Source organism: Lissotriton helveticus, chromosome 7 (assembly GCF_964261635.1).
Source record: "Lissotriton helveticus chromosome 7, aLisHel1.1, whole genome shotgun sequence".
NCBI classification, from domain to species: domain Eukaryota; kingdom Metazoa; phylum Chordata; class Amphibia; order Caudata; family Salamandridae; genus Lissotriton; species Lissotriton helveticus.
Genome location: NC_136068.1, coordinates 1,388,218,687 through 1,388,238,408, shown reverse-complemented (window position 1 = coordinate 1,388,238,408; position 19,722 = coordinate 1,388,218,687). Strand labels below are relative to the sequence as shown.

General features: G+C 44.2%; 1 protein-coding gene across 3 annotated transcripts in view; it reads left to right on the top strand.

Moving 5' to 3' along the window:
• The window catches only part of TBCD (tubulin folding cofactor D), a 2,437,462-nt gene that overhangs the window by 556,604 nt on the left and 1,861,136 nt on the right, over positions 1-19,722 (top strand). For all 3 annotated transcript variants that reach the window (XM_078654702.1, XM_078654704.1, XM_078654703.1), the window contains one exon: positions 12,828-12,964. In XM_078654702.1, coding sequence (XP_078510828.1) covers positions 12,828-12,964 — 137 coding nt within the window. The remainder of the gene's footprint in view (positions 1-12,827; positions 12,965-19,722) is intronic.

Genomic DNA, 19,722 nt, shown 5'->3' with positions numbered 1-19,722 from the left:
CTTCTTACCTCTTACCGAAGAAGAGCCTCATAAATCAACCCGACGTAAAAACACTGTGATAAAACAAACCAATGACCCCCCGTTACTGGACAATACCATTCTAGAAAGTGTCAAATGCAAAAAGACTTAATCACAAGCAATACTCACATTCAGCCCATGCCTTGTGGGCACCTCTGGAAAATGAATTGTATGCAGGGAAACATTGACGTGCAAAATTATCTACCTGAATCGGTTTACAGCAGCGGGAGCACTGTGCTTCAGAGATGGCCACCCCGCGGGACTTACTTTGTCTTTTTGATTGTAGGTGCAGACTCAGTGTTTCCTGCATTTAGAAAAAGCTGCTTTGAGAACCATATTGTATATAAATAGCGGAGTCCTAACGAAAACGGCACCTATTACCCGTTCCTAGCAGATGCCTTACCTTCCTGGTGTAGTCTCGGTGCGCGTCTCAGTCACCGATGCATGCTGCATTCGACAAGCTGTATCCGCGTGTATGCCGGTAGAGATTATCAAGCACTTCCTGGTGCGGGGGTGATTCTGGGTAATATAGTCAAATTACAGTGAAACCTTTTGTTTGAATAACAACCCGCACCGCATATGCATATGGTTCAATATAAAAATGCTCCAATCTTTGTCCTTTGACATCCCTGTTGGTTTTAAGTTCCAGTGGCAAGTTGCAAACATTTCCAGTGCAGGCGGGATTCTAGGTATTATAGTTTGGTAATGTGGAACTTTATTGAGATAACATCCCGCGCGCACATGTGCTTCAAGTTGCAGTATACAATTGGTGTTGTTTTTTACACTGGGTGACCCCTGTTTGTTATTCTGCCTCCCGGCTTCACCATTGTCCAAAATGCGCTTCTTTATGTGTATTGGGGGATATAATCCTCACTTCTAGATTCGTTGTACTGTGCACCCACAAGTTTTCGCGATAATATGGTTGCATAGGCTATTCAACTTAATCATTAACTCTCTATCAAATGAAATCTCTATTTGATTAAGACCAGACGTTCATGAGTTTATTAAATCATGATAGTGAGAGTCCCTCAAGGCATCCCTTTTATACTGAAAACTGATTGTCGTCGTCCAATGTCAGATGGTTACTTTAGCTCAGTTTGTAAATTTCCGTCATTTCATTGCGACCTACCTTGGCTGTATTAAACTTTACAATGAGCATTGCCTCTCTTTTGATTAATTTGGCGTCCAGATCGCCACCTCTGAAATCACATTCCACCTTTGAAATGACTGTCCACTTTAGGTCAGTTTCTGTATGTTTCATCATGTGCCAATGGTTGACTAGAGGAGCCGTCAAGATGCTTTTCTTAATTCTAGATTTATGTTGCGTTATTCTAGTCCTCACTTCCTGGTTGGTCTTACCAATATATAGCAGATTGCACGGGCATTTAATCCCGTACACAACGAACCTGGGCTTACAGTTCGTGAAAGATTCATGTTTCCAGGATATGTTTTTATGTTTGAAGATATCACCTTCTTCTGTGGTTGCGCAACATATACAGGTTCCACATTTTCGATGGCCTTTTATGGGTGGGAGCCCTAAAAAAGATCTCATAGTCGCTTGCTCTTTTTGTGGAAGGGCTGCCCTTTCCATCTCCTTTTTTAATCTTCTTCTCTAGCAGACATTCCCGGAGGGTCCACCATGCCTGCTTCATCGATCTTTTTAATAACTTTTTCGGATACCCTCGTTCCACTAGATTTTCCATTAGTTTGGTTGCATGGATTTCATATTCATCCCTGGATTGGCAATTCCGCCGAATTCGTAAAAATTGACCGTAAGGTAAATTTTCTTTACCCTCCGGGAATGTCTGCTAGAGAAGAAGATAAACAAGCATTTACAATGCAACGGTTTCGCCTTTGGAAAAGTTTGAGCTATTGGCATTGTAAATGACAAAATTTGTATTTATGTGTTGGTTTTGAAAACAGATAAATAAATGGCATTGTCATTTACATTGCTAATAGCTCTAACTTTTCCAAAGGCGAAACCGTTGCATTGTAAATGCTTGTTATTTAATTGAAATTAAAAGTTTTAAGTAAAAAATGCAATAAGCTAAAGGCAGTGAGCATTTGTTTACAAAGGAAAAATAAGTAAACATGGGAGCAAAAACGCAGTACACAAAAAAGGAATTAAAGGAGAGAATTGCCAACTAACAAAACCACTGATGTACACTACTTTTTTGGCAAATGCGCAAGTCATCAGGACAACTGCCACCACACACTGTGTAGGATGAGGGCTATCCTACTACTGCACCCTGTATATTGTTGTGGGCAGAAGATAAATGTGAATGACAGTTTAAGAGGACTGCGGATGAAGAGTCCTGGCTCAAACCCCTCCTATGTATGTACAGATGTATTCAGATTAATTTGTTAATCTGTTTCAGTCAGGTCGTTAGAGGAGACAGGCCGAATAAAAGGAATACCAGCCTAAAACGCAAGTGTTGATAAACTAGGCAGGCACTTTCTGTAGCACCCACAAAACCATGTTCTACATTTCTTATTTATTTCACGTTCTCACACAGCACTCCACCACCGCAAGGTGTTCAGAAGTCAGTCTGTGATACACCTCTAGTTTTATGTAGAATAACGTTATTAGAATAGTAGAAAATTAATATTTCTACAATGACCTATAACTTTAAAAACTTCGCAGCCTCTCACACTGGTGTATTTACCCCAATGTGCCTTAATGCACACACCACTTATTAACATTGCTCACACCACTTTCACATTACCATGCACGAAAAGACATACAAAATAATAAAAGAGGCTATTATACATTGATTTTAAAAAAAGCATACTCTTGGAGCTAAACGTTGTTCTGACCAGCGCTTCCATCATAAGAAAAAAAACAGACAACTTTTTTTCTAGTTTTCACATAATCCATCCTTCTACAACTGACAAAAATATCTTTAGACATGCTGAATACAAATACATCAGCTCAAGAGAAAAGCATATCCAAATTAAGATTCCACGTTGCTTTCCGCCATTAATAATGAATCCATGTTATTTAACTCTCCAACACTGATGGTGAACCTTTTGAAACTCCAGAGGAGGAAAAACTGGAGAACTACAAATTTGATTTGTTAACGTATTTGGAGTAATTGTTGCTTTAAAGGTGTAAAAAAAGGAAAGGCAAACGGAACAAAAAGAAAAAGAAACTACCTAAAAGAAAAAAAAGACAGAGAAAGAAAAAAATGAAAAAGTGGACCCAAAGAATAATGAACAAAGCAAAATTTTAGAAAGAGGGAGAAGAGACACACAGAGGGGAAAAAAGGAAGAAGGATAAAGAAAGACAGGGGAACAAGAACAAAGAAGAACAAGAACAAAACAAAAAAAGAAAACAAGGAAACAAGGAAAGGAAAAGCAGAGATGAAAGAAAAATAATGAAAGAAAGATGCCAGCAAAGAAGATGAGAATTGTAGAAAAGATGGAAAGAATTGGAAAGAAAGAACAAAAGCAAGACAACATTAAAGCAGATAGAGAAAGAGAGCTAGGGCCGTTTAAAACCCTGGAGTTAGACGCACTGTCAGCTCGACTAGCTGGGGTTTGAATTAAAAGGTGATCTACTCTATCCAAGTGGAGGTCTGAATAGTTTTACCTTTTGTTGTGCTCCTGTTTCTTTGTTGTGGACGAACTTGCGCCGTTTCCGCATGATGAGGCTTTACCAGGCTCCCCTCACTGTAAGTTCTCAGAATCTTTTCACTTGATGTTAGTTTTCTGGGCGAGCCATATTTCCTCGAGGCAGTCACTTTTGATTGTGCACAAGCTGAAGTCGCGGGCCTGGCCAAAGCGCGAGGGCTTGGACATGTTACGGATATGCTCTCTGACAGGACTGGGAGCCTGCACTCTCTTGCAGCCCTTTCCGCAGATTTGGGGGGCGGCCACAGACTTCAGTGAGAGCGCCCCATCGCCAGCGTGATCCTTTTCAAACCACCTTCCTGTGGTCACAGAGAGAGCTCGTCTGACTCGACGACGTAGGAATGTAGGTATGTGCTGAGGTAAAACTTGGGATGGTCCTTCTGTGGCAGCTCGTGAACCAAACAGCCAGACCAGATGCCATGCGCGTGCAAAGGTATTTCTGCTGGCATGCACAGACTAGACACTGGGCATCATAAAAGGCGGAACAAAAATTCCACTCTGCTCCATCTATTCAGGTCAAGTCGAGAAAACCGTTCACACGTTTCTCTGCTATTTCCACGTTTGCAATTTGACGGACGGCGGGAGGGGGCGGGAGTGGACACGGACGGCGGGAGGGGGCGGGAGTGGACACGGACGGCGGGAGGGGGCGGGAGTGGACACGGACGGCGGGAGGGGGCGGGAGTGGACACGGACGGCGGGAGGGGGCGGGAGTGGACACGGACGGCGGGAGGGGGTGGGAGAGGACACGGACGGCGGGAGGGGGCGGGAGAGGACACGGACGGCGGGAGGGGGCAAGGAAAAGCAGAGATGAAAGAAAAATAATGAAAGAAAGATGCCAGCAAAGAAGATGAGAATTGTAGAAAAGATGGAAAGAATTGGAAAGAAAGAACAAAAGCAAGACAACATTAAAGCAGATAGAGAAAGAGAGCTAGGGCCGTTTAAAACCCTGGAGTTAGACGCACTGTCAGCTCGACTAGCTGGGGTTTGAATTAAAAGGTTATCTACTCTATCCAAGTGGAGGTCTGAATAGTTTTACCTTTTGTTGTGCTCCTGTTTCTTTGTTGTGGACGAACTTGCGCCGTTTCCGCATGATGAGGCTTTACCAGGCTCCCCTCACTGTAAGTTCTCAGAATCTTTTCACTTGATGTTAGTTTTTTGGGCGAGCCATATTTCCTCGAGGCAGTCACTTTTGATTATGCACAAGCTGAAGTCGCGGGCCTGGCCAAAGCGCGAGGGCTTGGACATGTTACGGATATGCTCTCTGACAGGACTGGGAGCCTGCACTCTCTTGCAGCCCTTTCCGCAGATTTGGGGGGCGGCCACAGACTTCAGTGAGAGCGCCCCATCGCCAGCGTGATCCTTTTCAAACCACCTTCCTGTGGTCACAGAGAGAGCTCGTCTGACTCGACGACGTAGGAATGTAGGTATGTGCTGAGGTAAAACTTGGGATGGTCCTTCTGTGGCAGCTCGTGAACCAAACAGCCAGACCAGATGCCATGCGCGTGCAAAGGTATTTCTGCTGGCATGCACAGACTAGACACTGGGCATCATAAAAGGCGGAACAAAAATTCCACTCTGCTCCATCTATTCAGGTCAAGTCGAGAAAACCGTTCACACGTTTCTCTGCTATTTCCACGTTTGCAATTTGACGGACGGCGGGAGGGGGCGGGAGAGGACACGGACGGCGGGAGGGGGCGGGAGGGGGCGGGAGTGGACACGGACGGCGGGAGGGGGCGGGAGTGGACACGGACGGCGGGAGGGGGCGGGAGGGGGCGGGAGAGGACACGGACGGCGGGAGGGGGCGGGAGAGGACACGGACGGCGGGAGGGGGCGGGAGAGGACACGGACGGCGGGAAACGTGCACAGGACAGCGAGGGGGGGGCGGAAAGGCACACGGAGGTGGCGGGAATGGACAGCGCATCAGTGAAAGGGGAGGGAACGGGAAAAAACGTAACTCCGCCCTGGGAAAAAATCTCGGGAACGCCCCCGAATCTGGTCCGGCCTTGACGGACAGATCTCTGTTCCAATGGCTAGCCTCCATTTATGGAGCTAGCCAATGGGACAGGGGGGCGTATTCCATTCTCCTTACTGGAAATCAAGAGATTTCTCTGGAGGCGGAGCTAAGAGCTCCGCCCTCCAGCGAAACCTAAAAAGGAGATGGAAAGGATCGTCTGTGTATCTACATACTGTCCTAATTCGACTTTACTAAAGAAAGTCATCTGCAGTAACTGGCACTTGGTAAACAACCTTGATGAATCACTAAACAAAGTACCACTGTTTGCATTCTGAAAAGACCAGCGCATTGCCAATCACTTGGTAAGGGCAGCCCTTCCACAAAAAGGGAAAGTGACTATGAGATCTTTTTTAGGGCTCCCACCCATAAAAGGCTATCGAAAATGTGGAACCTGTATATGTTGCGCAACCACAGAAGAAGGTGATATCTTCAAACATAAAAACATATCATGGAAACTTGAATCTTTCACGAACTGTAAGTGAACCAGGGGGTAGACGGTTTTTTCCTGGACAGTTTCATAGTTTTATGGTGGGCTACTTTGTCCATGTCTTAAGGAACCCAGCCATTAAAAGTAGAAACATCCCTGCTAGGGTCCCCCGTCGGCTCCAATGGGGCAGTTTGTAACATGGGGCCCAGAGTCTCAGGGGAGACCTTTCTCCAGTTTCTCCTTTCCTCATATGTTGCTCTGGCACTATTATCTAAGAGAAAGCCAGTCAAGCTGAAAGCAACTAACCAGTGGTCGGACCAGGTTAATGGTCTTGGGACCTCTACTTACAGGATGGAATAATAAGTGAAAATAAGATCCGGCATATGGCCAGCAATATGGGTGGGTGCGCCCACCTTTAAAACAAGATTCAGGCCCTTGTGCGTGTCAGCCAGCTAAGCTGCCAAGCCACAGCTGCCATTGCTCATATGGACATTTAAGTCTCCAAGGACTGTAAAATTGGCATGCCTCAAAGATAGGTCTGCGATAAATTCGCAAAGCTCCAGCAGCTGGCCGGATGGAGTGTCCGGGGGGTCAGTAAGGTAGCAATCCAGCAATGGATGATGTAGGGGAGGTTTTGATATAGAAAGGCAGTGCCTCAATCTTCCCCATGCTCTCAATTCTCCTGTGCGCGATTTTCCAGTTATCTCGCAGAGTGACTGCAAGCCTGCCCTGAATTATTGCCAACTCGGTTGGCCGTGACAATGCGATAACCCTAAGGTATCGCCAGCAGTATGTCTGGATTAGTGCTTGCTTTTAACTAGGTTTCAGTGAAGCACATAAGGTCCCAGTTATCAGACTCGAGTGTGAGCCATACATCATCCGCGTGTTTGGGGAGAGATCTGCAGTTTATCAAACATGCCCTAATGTTGAAACTGGTGGCCTTGTAGTGTGCTGGGGGTGGCTTTCCAGCGATGGTATCAGTACATTCCTTCTCATCTTCCTTCCCTGAGGAAAAGGTGCATGAAATGCAGTGCAACTCCTTACCAGTCATGCAGAGATCAAAGCTGGATGGTTCTAGACAAGCCACATTGTTCATACCTAGTAGCTTCTCCCTGGGCCAGGCAAATCTGGCTGTGGGAGCAAAAGATGCAGCATGGCTGGCGCTAGCCGCGGACCGGGTGCCGACGGGCGCAGACAGACTTGTCTATGGCGCGCTAGCGGCATGCCCACTGTGCGTGTCCGCTGCACATCCGCGACACGGCTCCCATTAGGTAGGGAATCTTGCAGTCGAGCGGCAAGAACAAGACCGCTGACCCAAGATGGCGCCTGACAGTGTCCCCACGGGAGAGTTAAGATGGACGCCTTGTTGGAAGTGCTATGCTGCGGGAGATCGCCCACCGCCTAACGATGTTCCAGGTAAGAGGGGGAGGACAGAGTAGCCTATTGCACGCTGCAACACGCAAGAAAGGGAAATCTCCAAAAGTATCAGAAGTGTATGACTCCACTAATAGAAGAAAAAACAGTAGGCTAAGAAGTAAAGCAAACAACCTCTCTGCCATTCAGTATGACAAAAAAAACTGAGGAAAAAACTACGAAATGAAATGAAATAAGACCATGAGTATAATTAATACACAAAACCAAACAGGAGGAGAATAATATATACCGTCTTAAACAAGAAAATGAGATATTTGGGGAACAAGATAGAGATTTCTGGTAAACAGAACAGCAAAACTAAAGATAAAAACATAAAATGTTCCCTCTATTCTATAAAGAACAGAGATTCTAGCCCAGAAATTCTTAAGGAGCAACGCAAAGTAAATAGTGTGCTATGCGACCAACAAAATTATCTACCTCTGGAAGAGGAAAAAAGTGGAATACAATCCTCTGAAACAGACATAGAAGGGACAAATATGAATGAAACAAATAAATAGGTTTTGTTGCATGAAGTCTGTAAACCAATACAGGAGATGACTGTTCCTAAGATCCATGTATCATTGAAAGAAACAGACCAACAAAAAAGAACGGATGATCTGGAAAGAAATTGATGAAAGATATGGATATTCTACATTTGCAATACAAAGAACAATCAAGGTCCAATAAAGTCCAAAGCAGTTCCAAAATAGATCGAAAAGGAATGCACTGCAGCCCCAAAGGGCTTGATAGAGAACACAAATTTACAAATGACTTCATCAAAGAAAGAAGACATAACCATTGAAGTCGACCGAAACAAGAAAACAAAGGAGGGTAACGCCCAATTTATTTTTAAACCAGAATTCCAGTCCAGGGGTAGACAAGATATTTTAACTCTGAATATTTTATGACTCACTAAAGCAATTCCCTCTTTCGAAAAATCACAAGCAAAAATATCGAAGCCATTGAATTTCTCCCACATAAAGATGATAATCATGAAATTATATTAATAACTCTGAATTCTACATACATATTAGAATTAATTCTCAACGAAAATGAAACCTTTTTAAATGGGGAACATTGTTTGCATTCCCCCAACCCAATCAGTATAACCAAGCCCATTTAAATCACATGAGAGAGCAGAATATCAAAAAAGCACAAAGCACCAGGTATTCTCAATATTGAAGAACCCCATAGAAAAAATGATGATAACCTCCCCTCTCTGTCGTTAAGGGTTTTGATGAAAAAGTATGGCAGATTTTTCATTCCTTTACCTTGTGGGATGGGTAGAGGCAGTATATGCAGACCTTGTGTTGGTTCACAGAATGCAGCCTCTTCATCTCAAAGGTTCCACATGGTCTGAAAAGACACTTTATAGCCAGTTCTGACATTGTACAGTTAGATTTGAAGCAGATGGTAACTGGTAATAGTAGAAATCTAAAGTCTCTCTGGAGAGTCAATAGTAGGATGAACTGAGCAGAGCTCAGAGAAGACTCCCTCATATGACAGGGTTGGAAAATGAGCGAGACAGAAGCGTCCGAGGGGAGTGTTCTAGAGGTTGCTGAAACCTGATTGATTAAAGTTTGGTCTCTTTGAAATGATACAGATAGCTTACTAAAGTAAAGGCTTTATGGCCTTCCCAAGCTATATTTAACATTACACTGCTTTTCTATTTGTACCATGGGACTCTCACAGCAACGATGGGATTGATGTAAGCATGGGAATCTATGAAAGATATCAATAGTGGAGTACTACAGTTGCAGGTAAATAACTTATTTTCATACTCTAAGAAATCTATATAGAGTTTTGGCACAAGGAAAAAGCTAAAAGAAGATAAAGAAAGTAGCACTCTGAAACAAAATCAATGAAAACTTGAAATTAATCTGTCTTTGTCTGAATTGAATCTGCATGCCTTCCCCTTAACTCAGTGTAATTTGCACATATTTCCTGTAAGACCTGGTTGTGAAACATATTCTAGCCATGCCTCACCCAGCTTGCCGCCTGTGTAACTGCAAGGTCCGTTGGCTGCCCCTTTTCCCAGACTATATTTTTCCAGTCTGAACCTCAGGAGTTCGGAAGTAGATGGTGCTATGATTGCTGGCCCTAGCATAATAGTCCTAATTAATTATTTCCATTCTGTGGTCCTCCAATGCATGAGATGGTAATACATGGCTATGCAACTAGGAATGTCTTCAAGTATGGCAATAGCGTGTGTCATTACCCGATGAAAATGATAACAACTGATGATTGATTATCAGACTTATTTTCTAAAGCATAAAAAATTGTGTTTCTGAAGAAGAATTGTATTTTATTTCAAGTAAATGGTAAGCATTTGTGTGGAGGATTTGAGTTTGTCTCTGAAGATTTAATAACAAAATGTGCTTACTTTCACAAACTGATAGGCTGATGTTTGTAGAGAAGGTTATTTGTTATTTCGAAGTATCTATTTAAATCAGATATTCGAGTGATCACTATCTGAAATCTTAAAATTAGTGTAAGTCACATGCATAATGAGCTTGAAACGTCTCCATAACCTATGTTTCTCTGATGTATTGTCTGAGATTTATGAACACCATGAATCATTTACAACATTTGAATATTGTTTTTCAAAATTAATCATTATTTCAACATTATCTAAGGGTGAACCTGCAACACTTCCGAGTAACTTCGGTCTTGCTTCACATTCCATGAATGTACTGTAATACAAAACCAAAGGGGATGATGGACGGAGTGTTAAACATTGCAAGCACTCACCCCCAGTCAACTGATCTGGGTTTAATTCATCATCATTCTTTAGCTCACTCTGCCACCCCAGTTCAGACATGGCCTTATGCAAATCAGTCTGACCCTGTGCCTCATGGGAACAGTCCAGCCCGAACTGCTAAGCCATGTCTTCCCTGGACCGGAAACAAGCATCCTGAGACCAGTTTCTGGCTAATCAGCCGTCATCAGCCAGGCTAGCTTGAATCCAATGGCAAAGTGAGCAAGGGACCCATGTCTGGGAATACCCTGCCAACTAGGGCGAACAAAGCAAAACCAAAAGGGATGATGGATGGAGTTTTGAACATTGCAAGCACTTATCCCCAGTCAACTGATCTGGGTTTAATCCATCATCATTCATTAGCTCACTCCGCCACCCCAGTTCAGACATGGCCATATGCAAATCAGTCTGACCCTGTGCCTCATGGGAACAGTCCAGCCCAAACTGCCAAGCCATGTCATCCCTGGACCAGAAACAAGCATCCTGGGACTGGTTTCTGGCTAATCAGTCATCATCAGACATCTAGCTTGAATCCAGTGGCTGGCTTGGCAGTTCGGGCTGGACTGTTCCCATGAGGCACAGGGTCAGACCTATTTGCATATGGCCATGTCTGAACTGGGTTGGCGGAGTGAGCTAAGGAATGATGATGGATTAAACCCAGATCAGTTGACTGGGGGTGAGTGCTTGCAATGTTCAACACTCCGTCCATCATCCCCTTTGGATTTGCTTTGTTGGCCCTAAGTTGGCAGGGTATGCCCAGACGTGGGTCCCTTGCTCACTTTGCCACTGGATTCAGGCTAGTCTGGCTGATGACGGCTGATTAGCCAGAAACCGGTCTCAGGATGCTTGTTTCCGGTCCAGGGAAGACATGGCTTGGCAGTTCAGGCTGGACTGTTCCCATGAGGCACAGGGTCAGACCTATTTGTATATGGCCATGTCTGAACTGGTATGGCGGAGTGAGATAAAGAATGATGATGGATTAAACCCAGATCAGTTGCCTGGGGTGAGTGCTTGCAATGTTAAACACTCCGTCGATAATCCCCTTTGGTTTTGCTTTGTGCTGTAATAAGTCATGAGTGGCTGTTCAGAGCCTACGAAATTTTTGTAAATTTATGTGAAGATGAACTGCTTTACCTAAGTGCTCAAAGCTCACCAGCCGCTACTGATTACTTTGCTAGACTTCACAGTTTACGGGAACATGTTTGTACAATTTTGGTTCATTTTTTGTAAGCTGTTTAAGAGGGAATCGGTTGTGTGAACTTGCAGCTAAACACTCAAGACTCAAAGCTAAAAATTAGAACATTCCTTCGCATAGACCCTGGTTAATTTCTCCCAGCCAGTCAACAGCCATAAGAGTAGTAGCATCACAGGCGACTTTGAGCGGTGGTCAGGCAAGCACTGGGCAGCACTAATGATGGAGGAATGCAGAGCAGGAACTGGACATTGGTGGTTGGTCTCACGAAAAAGCTAATTTTGGGCTTTGGAAGTGTTTTTTTGTTTTTGTTTTCATCAAATTAAGCAGTGCATATTAAAGTCACTAAGGGTAAATGGGGTCACATTGCAAAGTTTTGTAATTTCTGGGCAAGAGTCCATAGATGATGTTTAATAAGATCTGTTAACAAACAAATTCCTGAGGGACATTGTAAGACGGTCTCCAACTGGTAATAAGGTCCTGTCCTGTGTAAAAGAAGGAGGTTATCAATATAAAAACAGTGTCTCCAATTAGAGATCTAAAACTATATGACCACTGTTGTAGGATTTCTTTTAGATATTTGGAAGAGATTTTATATATCTGAGCCAGGACTTAAATTGTCACCATCAGAATCTAAATGCATTGACCGAACTAATAATCCACACTTACTATTGTGGTATCAATAATGTAAGCAAATAATAACCACATAGTACATGTTTAACCTCTTCCGTGTGTCGGACGGCCCCCGGCCGTCTGACGTCACGGTGGGCATGTGCGGAGGACGGGGACCGCCTGAACCGCGTGCATGCGATTCTTCAGCACCGGGGAAAAATGACGGCTGCAGCGAAGCGGTTAAGGGTAGTTAGAACATTGGAATATTGGATGCTCCATTGAAAACAATGGAGTGCTCTCGGGCTTCGAATGTCCGGTAGAAGCCCGAGATAGCTCCCAACATCCCAATGTTGTCGTTCCGAACTGTTGCTGTGAACAAAGGCCTCAAGCAGCCTGAAGGGATTTCAACTCCCTCTGGCTCCCTGAGGTCTCCGTTTATTTGTTAGAACATTCTGCCCTCTAGTGTTGAAATGTTCTAATAGCCTTATAGCCCTCCGTAGCTGGGCTATACCTGCATTAATGTCGAGCTCCCTTGTTAAAGGCAGAGCCGAATGGAGCGGCCCTTTAATGGCTGGTATAGCCCGCTACTATGGGCTATACGGCTATAATATTATTTACATAGTACTTGTTCAAGGATTCTACTTAATGGCTGCTCTTTACCTGTTCAAGAAATGTAAATCCACAAATGTTTTTGTGTTTTTCCTTTGTTTTCTGCCAATCTCACCTTCCCTTCTGCCAATCTCATCTTCCCTTCATGCAGATATCAACGTGGTTCTAGGTCTTTGGCTGCTAATTTGCAAGTTACTGGACCAAGTCAAATTAGTTCCACCCCAGAGGATTTAGCTGGTGATGAGGATGAAGATTATGACATCCCTGAAGAGATTGAAAATGTTGTAGGTATGTTGGTAGCAACAAAAACTATTATGCTACTCTTTAATGGATATAAACTTCTATTTATTAACGCTATGCTTGTGTAAGCATCTGCAGTGCAAACCATCTTGAATTTTCGGTTACCTCAATGATGCTTTAAGCTGCCAGCATGTCATTGTGGTGCATATACCAGTATCATGATGCTGTCAGATGCTGTAGTATTTGCTTATCACTTATATCTGTCTCAATGGGTTCCGTATTTAAGTAGCATTCATCATGGTATATAATATTACGAAGAATTTAATATATCACATCAGTCACAATAAAATGTGTGTATCATTGTAACTTAGTACAGGTTGCGTGTATATTAAAAGATACATAAAAATTAAACTGTAAATAGAACAAGAAATATGGTGTAACTAATTTCAGTTTTATGTATGTACATACAAAATGTATAATTTTCCCTGTAAAGTATATTAGTAAATAGATGAGAAACTTTAATAAAATGAGGAAGATATAAAAAAAATATATACATCGGAACTCAAAAAAACAAAACAATGGACAGAAAGAAAGATGAGGGAAATAAATGATTCTGTAGACTTTAGAATACACTATATATAAACTACATATTATATAGCTTTGTAGCCCGCCATAGCAGTCTACACCGCCCATTAAAGCTCGCTCCAGCGTTAAAAGTCTGAGCTGAGCCAAGGGCTCCGTAGCTCGGTATAGTTGAGCTACTGAGGGCTATAAAGCTGTTAGAACATTCCGCACTAGAGGGTAGAATGTTCTAACAAATAAAACAATGGTCTCACGGAGCCCGAGGAGATTGAAATCCCCTTGGGCTCCATGAGTTCTTTCTTGAAGTGTACGACAGCATTGCAGTATTGGAGCTTCGGGCTTCTACCAGCCATTAGAGGCCGGCATTTTGTAAGCTACCTACCCCATTTCTCACAAATTATGTATCAAATAGACCAATCACTGCATAACTAAATCAAACATGTTGGATTCTTATATAAGCAACATAAAAGCCAACAGCTCCAACCCATTTCTTACAAAACCCTCCTGGGAAAAGGTTCCTTCAAAGAACTATCACCAACTGAATTTTTGGATCTTATCAAAGCATGCTCTACTGGGCAAAGTTATAGAAGGAACAGCTTTTAACCAGATGTCACTATTCAATTAAGACAATGCAATACTTTCTAACTTCCAAACTGTATTCCGTCATTGAAGAGACACAGAATCAGCTCTAATCTCTATCTGGGATTCCCTGAAAAGCACAGTAGACCAGAAGTAGGTTGCTGCACGTCTTCTCTTGGACCTTTCAGGTACATCTGACACTGTACATCGTGACACACTACTCAAGACTTGAGGATTCCTAAATAGATGGCGCAGCTCTCGCTTGGATGACATTTGATCTACACAATAGAACAAATATTATACATACTTAGGCTGGCTGGTTTTAGGTTTAAACCTATAATAACTGATAAAACCCCACCGAAAGGAAAATAGACATCACCGATGTAAACATATAAACACTGAAAAAACACCTTCTCGACCACAAACTAAGTACCATTCAAAGAAAGGAAAAGATGAGTGAAAGAGTCATTTATATTTCTTCCTGAAGGGGCCAATACAATGCAACTTTGTTATACAAGGCAGCAGCAAGACAAAATGGGATAACATTAAGCTGCTTGAGTTTTGTTGTGAAGGGATGTTACTAAAATATTGCAGTGTTTCGAAGCATGTTTAGGTGTTATTTAGTTATTTTTAAAAGCTATAGAGAATCAGGAAATATCAAAATCATATTTGATATTTTGGCTACATTTGATTTTACTGATAAGTAAAGTGGCTGGTATTATAATAATCTTTCCCAATATGTACCATCACATTTACCCCCAGACCGAGAATAGGCGAAATTCGTTGATACATCAGCCACCTTTTCTAGCGAGTCCGTATTGATTGTAGGTGAATTGCCAAATGCCCCAGGCTTTAAACTTTCAATGCAAAGTGTCCCTGGGACCCTGTTTTGCAGCGTACACGCAGGGACATCGTGTTTGTGGAGTAATTGTGTTTTTGAAGCCTACTGCTCGCGGAACCCGCTTCGCGGGTCCCGCTTCATGAGGGAGCCGAACTTTTACCAGTGAGGTTGGACTGCTATTAACATCATTGGCCTTCACCTGAGGAAGCGTTTGTTGGTGATCGTGTGTGTGGGGCTGCGAGCGAGTGCGGGCGCAGGACTTCAAGTCCCAGGAGCGCCAGCCAGACCCAATTTGCAGCACCTGGGCCGCTCTCCCTGCATGCTCCTCCCCACCAGCGCTGTATAAAATCCCTCTTTCCTGGCTGTTCGTTGGGACCCTGTTTTGCAGCGTACACGCAGGGACATCGTGTTTGTGGAGTAATTGTGTCCTTCAAGCCTACTGCTCGCGGAACCCGCTTCGCGGGTCCCGCTTCGTGAGGGAGACAAACTTTTACCAGTGAGGTTGGACTGCTATTAACATCATTGGCCTTCACCTGAGGAAGCGTTTGTTGGTGATCGTGTGTGTGGGGCTGCGAGCGAGTGCGGGCGCAGGACTTCAAGTCCCAGGAGCGCCAGCCAGACCCAATTTGCAGCACCTGGGCCGCTCTCCCTGCATGCTCCTCCCCACCAGCGCTGTTTAAAATCCCTCTTTCCTGGCTGTTCGTTGGGACCCTGTTTTGCAGCGTACACGCAGGGACATCGTGTTTGTGGAGTAATTGTATTTTTCAAGCCTACTACTCGCGGAACCCGCTTCGCGGGTCCCGCTTCGTGAGGGAGCCGAACTTTTACCAGTGAGGTTGGACTGCCATTAACATCATTGGCCTTCACCTGAGGAAGCGTTTGTTGGTGATCGTGTGTGTGGGGCTGCGAGCGAGTGCGGGCGCAGGACTTCAAGTCCCAGGAGCGCCCGCCAGACCCAATTTGCAGCACCTGGGCCGCTCTCCCTGCATGCTCTTCCCCACCAGCGCTGTTTAAAATCCCTCTTTCCTGGCTGTTCGTTGGGACCCTGTTTTGCAGCGTACACGCAGGGACATCCTGTTTGTGGAGTAATTGTGTTTTTCAAGCCTACTGCTCGCGGAACCCGCTTCGCGGGTCCCGCTTCGTGAGGGAGCCGAACTTTTACCAGTGAGGTTGGACTGCCATTAACATCATTGGCCTTCACCCGAGGAAGCGTTTGTTGGTGATCGTGTGTGTGGGGCTGCGAGCGAGTGCGGGTGCAGGACTTCAAGTCCCAGGAGCGCCCGCCAGACCCAATTTGCAGCACCTGGGCCGCTCTCCCTGCATGCTCCTCCCCTCTCACATTGTATAGCATAAATCCATTTACCCAGGCCCGCGGCGCGGGAGCGTCCCGGGACAAGGGCGGGCCCTCTGTGGCCCGAAGAGACTGGACTGGGCATATCCCCTTGATCGATTATATCTTTATCATGTAAGTTTTAAATAAGTCTACCCTGCTTGTTCAGTTGTACTTGGCGGTTGGTTGTAAATGTCATCTCCACCTTTAAGTGTAGGCACAGCCATGTTGGATAAGGCAGGGGGCACGTCTAATGGTACTCTGGACAAATACTTTACAAAGTCAGCAGGAGACGTCCCTAAGGAAATTACTTTAGCAGAACGACGAGCGGAACGCCGTCGTTCTGTAGAAAGTATGAAGTTTAGGTTGGTGTCACAGTCTCCTATTTCTGCTGCCTTTGTTGATCAAGGGAGCCCAAATGGCAATGAAAGTTTATTACTATTGGATAATTTGCCTTTAGTATTTAGAGATTGTCCATCTACACCTAGTACTTCCTCTAAACTAAACTTAAATGGCCCTTCGCCCACTAATCACAACAGTACTCCTAAAATAATCAAGGCACTGATCACTCCTGTACCCACGCCCTGTATGAATACACGGAACAGGGCAAAAAGAATTATTCCGCCATTCAGAAATTATGGCCCACCCCCTATAAAAAAAAAGGCGGAAAAGGCTGCCTTTGTTGATCAAGGGAGCCCAAATGGCAATGAAAGTTTATTACTATTGGATAATTTGCCTTTAGTATTTAGAGATTGTCCATCTACACCTAGTACTTCCTCTAAACTAAACTTAAATGGCCCTTCGCCCACTAATCACAACAGTACTCCTAAAATAATCAAGGCACTGATCACTCCTGTACCCACGCCCTGTATGAATACACGGAACAGGGCAAAAAGAATTATTCCGCCATTCAGAAATTATGGCCCACCCCCTATAAAAAAAAGGCGGAAAAGGGGGGTATTTCTACAACAAAAACTAAGCCACTCAGATTTTGGCTAAAAGGCAAAGATTATCACCGGGAGTGACAAGGCCTCAATAGTTGCGCCTGAGAGTACAAACTTAATGTCCCCACCTTTAGCTACCTTGGATTCAAATGGGGAGGCCTGCACTATCATTCGCTCAGATGCTATCATGTCCCAAGTAGTGCAAAACCCGGTCACATTGGAAAGTATTGAAAGCTTAATAAAGAGCTATTCTCTAGCAATCTTAGAGAGATTGAACAAGGTGGAAGAACGACTTGGGAAAATGGAGCAGGAACTGGGGAAGAAGGAAGTTTCTACCTTATTAGCTGCAAACAACGTTACACAAACTAGTACATTGTCTGTCCAACCTACTACATCTGCCCCTATTCCTGCCACAAATAAGACCCCAACTATATTGAATCCAATTGTCAACAAAGATGATAGACAACCATCTACTCTGCCAAAACCCAAACCTGCCCAGATCCCGGCTGCTATAGTTAGTAAACCACCAAGTGGCATAGGAGACATACCACTGAGGAGACCAACAAGGGAAGCGGAAGGCACTAGGCACGCGCAGGGGAGATCAAATAGGGCCCCACTCCCAGAGCTTCCACCGGAAGCAGTACCTTTTGTTGTAGTCCTTACAGGGGTCCCCGTGCTGGAAGAAAATAAGCGGGAAGGTTATGCCCAACTGAAAAATAAGATCATTCATTGGCTTAGGTTAAACAGGCCAATTTCAAGTAGTGTTAACGGCGACATCATACATGTTCGCCGAACTCAGTGGTTGGGTGGTAGACCTAAGGACATCGAGGGGGATGTGGTGGTAGTGAACTTCAGGGACCCCAATACTGTACATTATATATTAAACTGGCCCCCAGGTAATACTAATAATCGTATTACTCCCCAACCACTGACATATTTCTATCCAAGATCAGTGGTCTTCCCATCTCACTATCATCCTCCTCAATTCATGCAAACACAAGCTCATTCTTCAACTGTACAGGACACCAGGAAGAATTTATATGCACCACATCCCTTGCTGGTCCCAGATCCCTATGGTTGGAACCTTGTACCAATTAGGCCCAATTTTTCTTCCAACAGGAGAATGGACCACTTAAATCCATTTACGCCATTAGAGACTACTAATAGGTATGACATTTTCAATGGCCTAGACGATTGCGATTGGCGCCCTGTGAGTGTAGGGAACGACGGAAGTGGAAACATCCCCATTAGAATGGATGGTAATGACGTTGGTGTAGAAGGGATGGGGACTGTTGGGATTAACCTTTAAACCACCACAATACTCCTAAGTAACCCGGTTGTAAGCTTGGAAACGCCAGTCCTGAGATCGATTGATGATATCCAGCGACCTATGGGGCGCGAGGACCTCCAATGCCCCATAAGTACACGTGGGGATGGCTGTTTGCAACATAACTTGGCTGTAGTGCAATCTTCCAGGGAGTTTGAAGATTTGGGATCCTTGGGATATTGCCAAGATCAAGCAACTGGAGTTATCCCAGGGTGTCCAACTGTATCGAATAGACTAGTGACAAACATAATATCGAGGGACGAAAGTGTTAGGGGGGAATGTGGAAGAGGTCCTGATGCACTAGGAGCTGTAGAAGAACTGTCGACACGTACGCCAATAACTGAGGCAATAACATTGGTGGCACGATCCGCGATTCTGGTCGATGTGATGGAGCCTTTAAAGTTAGTCTCCTGGAACATAGCCGGAGTTTCAAAACACTTAAGGGACCCAGAATGGGCAGGATTCATTGATACTCATGATTTCTGTTTGTTACAGGAGACATGGGTGGTGGTAACACCCCACAGAATAGGGTATAAATCCTTTGGAATAGGTGCCACCCCATCTAGGAGTGGAAGGCCATCGGGGGGCCTATTAACTTGGGTGAAAATCAATCTGAGTGTACAGATTGAGGTGGTAGATGCAAACTCACCTGATATATTAGTGCTTAAGATCACCACACGTGAAGGAAAAAAATTCCACTTAATAAATATCTACAACAGACCAATACCTTTATCAAAAGAATCACCTACACTAGCCAAATTAGACTTTTTATTAAGTCGATTGGATAGTAAAGACGATCACGTCATTTCGGCTGGTGATCTAAATTGTAACTACGAACCAGTCCTGGGGCTCAGTCATATTTTTGAAGACGAGGACCAAGCGAATAAAATTCCTGCACTAGAGAATGCCAAAGCGATTAAATGTTCGACTTTGGCAGTCCAAATAACAAAAATATGTGCGGAGTATAGTCTCAGGGCCTGCAACGGACGACTTCCGTCCGATATCCTGAAAAAACCAACTTTCAGTAGAAACAACTACAGGAGCAATTTAGATTTTGTGATTGTCTCTATCCCTATTTGGCATTGTATCCCGGACCTCGAGGTAAAGGACAGGTCAGAAAGTGATAATTTTCCCCTGAGCCTTTCAATAGAAGCTTCCTTGTTCCAGGGTGTTGTGGGTACATCGCTAGCAGTTAACGGCGAC